Consider the following 4,855-nt stretch of genomic DNA (forward strand, 5'->3'; position numbering starts at 1 on the left):
GAACCTAAGTGGATACCCGGCTTTAAATACGCGAACTCCGGCCGAGTGGACTGAATTTGTTCCAAAATACTCGCGCGAGCGTACCGAATGCTTTCTCTAGACGCATCGCGCGTGAATCACACGAGAAAATCGCGACGAATTATTCGCCGTATCTGGACAAGCCCAAAATAAAACCCACCACAAAACATTATATCTATTTAATTGTCAATTACACAGCATAAACAAAACTGACGTATGTATTATTTATTATCTATAGCGGCGGTCCCTGGAACGGGAGCGGTGCCGCGGGCGGTCACGTGACCGCTCGCTGTGCCGGTCCCTCGAGCGCGATTTCTCGCGGTATCTGTCCCTCGTGTCACGGTCACGGTCACGGCGGTCACGGTCACGGTCCTTGTCCCTTTGATCTCTGTCGTCGCGTCTGTTCCCTCTGTCTTTTGCGTACCTGAAGCATAAAATAATTGTCAAATACATTTTTTATGAAACTACTTCAATTTTTTGTAAACGGAAAAATAATTGCTAATTCATGTACATTTAATTGAGTTATTCACTACTGATGTCTGAAAATATTTAATTATAAATCACAAAATAAGAAACAATATTTATGAGTTGTGACTAAACACCACTCAAAAATTTCAAAAACAAAGATAACTAACTAATAGTGAAGTCCCGTGTCCCCAAGTGGGGTAAGGGGCAGATGCATTATCCAAACATCAGTTTCACTGATCGATTTTCTTTAGGGACAAGTAGGTGATCAGCCTTCTGTGTCCTGCCAGACAGAGACATTTTTTTTCTTCGTCTCCACCGGGAATCGAACCCAGGAGTCGGTCAACTAACTAATAGTTAATTATAAACTTACCTGTCACCATCCCCGTAATCTCGTTTGTCCCTATCGTCGTGGTCCCGCCGCTCGTTGTCAACGCGCCCCGGGTTGTAATTACTCGCATTCCCCGCCCTGTAGTTGTTCTGTTGCGACGTCGACTGCCTGTTGTGTTCTGCTAGCCTGGTACATAAATGGCAATATTATTGATTTAAGCTATAAATATTTAAAAGCGAAATTGAGTATATATTTTATTATTTAACTATTGAAATAGTTTTTTTTTTTTTAATAGTGTATAGATCCCAAGTAATTAGTGTTTAGTAGATATGTTTTGAACAATTATTTATTTTGTATTAGTAAAACTACAAACACTACTTAAATATTTCAACACAGTACCTGGTGATATAACAAATCCATGCGAGTGCATTGTAAAAACATGTGACTAAAAAGTACATTACCTAAATATGAAGCTGTAACAACATGTATTTTGCAAAATGCCGTGCATCATAAAATATAATTCATGGACCAATAGTGCCCTCTAAAAGTTTGGTTAACAAAGTTATAAATTTTTTTTTAATTCAATTCAAATCATATTCGTCAAAAAGGCATACAAACTTATAAACATAGTAATTGTTATAATATTGGTATGGATTACATTAATTAAACAGATTGTTTTGAAACAATATTTCTTCTTTCTAAATTTAAATAACCTCATGTCCTTTCCAATATGAATTTTGGCCTGTGTCATATTATAAACTGAACTTTATAACAGAATGATCAACTTACTTTTGTTCAATCTGTTTCTGAATAGGCACAGGGATCCTCGGAAACAATGTGCTGAACCAATCCAGCTTGATCAACATCATCCGCACCAGGGCACCGATGGTTGTGGTCCCTCCACCTCCCGCCCGAGGATCCACCTCCTCATCATCGTCCAGATAGTCCACATACCAGTCAAACAGGTCTGCCGGTGGTTGTGTGTAGCGGACATACATAAAACCTGGACATTAAATAAACATTAAAAACAACAAGTTTTTTAGTGATGATTTTTTGTAATGATGAATAATGACAAAACTTATGAAATAGAAAATATAATATTAACTTTCTGAGAGAAATTACAGATAGAATTATAAAGCATATTTCAGAGTTGGTTTACAGGGTAAACAGAGAACTTTTTTCAACAATACTAATTATTATAAGTGCAAAATAGAAAAACCTTTCGAAAGTAGGAGCACTATAAAAACCAACACACATTAAACAAATGTACATGTCATACCTACCGAGAGCTCTAATGTAAGGTGAATCTGTGTGTTGCAGTAGTCCATTCACCTGTTTGCGAGTCAGTCTTAATGTGTACAGCTTGTACAGCAGGCAGAATGCTGTTGATACAATGCCACCTGCACCCACGCCTCGAACCTACAAACAAGAACCACCTTAGTTATACAAACTTTAAATTACTATTCAGCACTAAGAGAAAACAATACATGAAATGTAATAAATTCAATAGTAAAGTGAATGTTTTCTTCATTAACATACTCACGCCGCCACACATGCCAGTTTGGCCAGCAGTCTTGCGGCTGCCGCGCTCCCACGGCTCCAGGTGCTTCACCTGGTAATAAATCTCGTCAACCACTTCATGATATGTCTTCAGCTTAAATAGGTGCACTGTGAACAAAAGAAGCAATATCATATATCTGTGATAGGTGTAATGATAGAATCAGGTTAATGAAACAAACCAAAAACGAAAATAGACGCCAATGCTATCGAAACTCCTCTGCGTTGTTTTGTTTGCTTACCTACCTTTGAAGTAGCTAGAACCTTGGATATTTGCTAATATTAAAGGGTTCAGATTCATAGTTTGCTCATTACCCCATATCGGTAAAATGTTATGTTGTTTGCTTGTTTTAGCTGGCTTTTGCTGATTGTATTCTGTAATTTTAAGGCGCATCATTAGATATATCAGTCGATGAAAATCAATCTTTCTACGACAAACACATACCTTCCGATTCCGACATAATTAATGTATCTACTTATACTTATCATAAAAGTGATGTTAAAAAGTTGAGCAGCACTCTTTATTATAATTTGCCTCCAAAAAAGCTTTTAAAACATATTTACGTAGGGCACGCAACGCAACCAACAAAATGATTGTCAATTGACAGTTTGACACGAAAATTGACAATAGAATGTTGCATAGATAATATAGAATAGCCCACAGATAAAAAACATCGCGCTAAAACTTTTTTATTTTTCGTAATCACTTCGTAATATAGCCCAAACACAGAACAGTAAAAACAAACTGTTTTTAACTTTTTACTGTTCTGTGAGCCCAAAGGCTATATATAGGATAACAATTTATCAAATTGTTATCTTTTTTGTCGCCAAACTAAGACAAGGTTTACAAAATTGGTATAATAAAACATAGAACTAGTTTATAACATTTTATTATAAATTAAAAAAATCCACTGAAATGCTGATTTGAGGTTTATACTTAAAGTTTTTTAAAAAAACAATGAACATGAATAATTACCTACTGCAAAATTTCATATTTTATACAATAAGATATGATTATGATTAGCTAAAAGGTTAATTTTATAGGTATGTTGTTATTCAATTAGCTCCTTATTCTTTAAATGAGCGCATTTTTTTATCCGTATAAATGATAAGTAAACTTATTATTTTTATGTGTACATTTTATTTCTACCCATATTATAGTAAACTTCTTACAGATTATTATTTATTACCTAAAATATTTTTTTTATTGATAGTACAGCTCCAAGTTCATCCCATCATGAATTTCATCTGAATATGGTGCTGAGGAAATTATTTCAACATAACTTACCTGTTTTTTTTTAGTATAAAAAAATTAAATTAAGTTTTAATAAGAAACATAAAATATAAAGATGAAATACATATGAAATGTAATGTTATGATGCATAAAACTATAAAGACTGTTAAAATGAAATAAACCAAATGTTAAATTATTATGTTTTTGATCATACAAGAGAGAACTTCTAAAAGCAGTTTAATGGATTATATAAAGACTGTGTTTTGAGTTTACTTGATGGAATCATACTTGTATATTAACTAGCTTTCTGCCCGCGGCTTCGCCCGCTTTGTCTAAAACCTAATCAATTATATACTAAAACCTTCCTTTTGAATCACGCTCTCTATTAAAAAAAAAGCCACATCAAAATCCGTTGCGTAGTTTTAAGGATTTAAGCATACTTATGGATAGTGAAAACGACATTGTTTTATACTATGTAGAAATTCACCCATAACTTTTTTTTCACAACATTCTCAATGGAATAAATAAATAAATTATATCTCTCAACTGCGGTTAGCGTTCTTACAATAAAAAAATATCTCAGTTAATTTATAAAAGGATACAATCAGATAGTTTGATGTGATCTTTGAACACAGTGTACCATTTCTTTAAGACGATTTTGTCGTATCGTGTTCCAGTTTGTGCTGCTATTAACTTCTTGAGATCGCCAACAGTATCATCAGGATTACATTTAACACGAACTTTCTTTCCTAGACGATCGTTGCAGGTTACTTCTAGCATTTTCTGAAAAAAGGGAAACGTAATGATATATATATATTTTTTAATTTCAAAGGTAACCTTTTAAGTAAGGACGTATTTATTACGTACCTGTTAATATATGTAATAATAAGATTAATTTAGTAATCAAGAGAATTCACACGACAAACCTACACAAAAAAATCAAATACATTGATTGACATATGTCTAATGTCACCATGTCAGTAAAATAAAAAGGTAATTATCGTCGAATTTACTTACAAAATTTAGTTATTCACAAATCTGATAAATTTCAATGGATGTGTTTTAACCAATGAAAATAATTTTGTTTTATAAAACAAATTTAATTTTATCAAAAAAAAAAATTATAATTTGTGAGAAACGAAACGCAGGAAATAAACTTTGACATTTAATATTTGAGTATATTCACGATAAAAACATCCGGTTTTATTTTAATTAAAACAGTCTATAACTTCATATAGATACGACTGCAC

The 4,855-nt window shown here is 33.2% G+C and overlaps 2 protein-coding genes across 3 annotated transcripts; both read right to left on the bottom strand.

The window, feature by feature from the left end:
* Positions 1-182: 182 nt before the first annotated feature.
* LOC149909331 (pre-mRNA-splicing factor 38B) lies at positions 183-2,960 on the bottom strand. Of its 2 annotated transcripts, XM_090117296.1 has the most exons (7): positions 2,817-2,960; positions 2,618-2,746; positions 2,358-2,482; positions 2,098-2,233; positions 1,604-1,817; positions 857-1,000; positions 183-442 (listed from the first exon to the last, which is right to left on the bottom strand). In XM_090117296.1, exons 1-7 carry the CDS (start codon positions 2,830-2,832, stop codon positions 247-249), a joined length of 960 nt encoding a protein of 319 aa, XP_089973422.1. In that variant the 5' UTR covers positions 2,833-2,960; the 3' UTR covers positions 183-246. The 2 variants fall into 2 exon arrangements, with proteins under 2 accessions (XP_089973422.1, XP_089973415.1); XM_090117289.1 differs by lacking the exon at positions 2,817-2,960 and having other exon boundaries at positions 2,618-2,768.
* A 285-nt stretch (positions 2,961-3,245) lies between these two features.
* Positions 3,246-4,553, bottom strand: ubl (Ubiquitin-like protein 5). The gene is made up of 3 exons (XM_090117307.1): positions 4,473-4,553; positions 4,208-4,388; positions 3,246-3,619 (listed from the first exon to the last, which is right to left on the bottom strand). The coding sequence occupies exons 2-3, from the start codon at positions 4,383-4,385 to the stop codon at positions 3,576-3,578; spliced, it is 222 nt and encodes a 73-aa protein (XP_089973433.1). The 5' UTR covers positions 4,386-4,388; positions 4,473-4,553; the 3' UTR covers positions 3,246-3,575.
* Between the last annotated feature and the right edge of the window lie 302 nt (positions 4,554-4,855).

This window comes from Colias eurytheme, chromosome 3 (assembly GCF_061535395.1).
Source record: "Colias eurytheme isolate Ceu_HAF_F1 chromosome 3, ilColEury1 Martin Lab GWU primary, whole genome shotgun sequence".
NCBI lineage: Eukaryota > Metazoa > Arthropoda > Insecta > Lepidoptera > Pieridae > Colias > Colias eurytheme.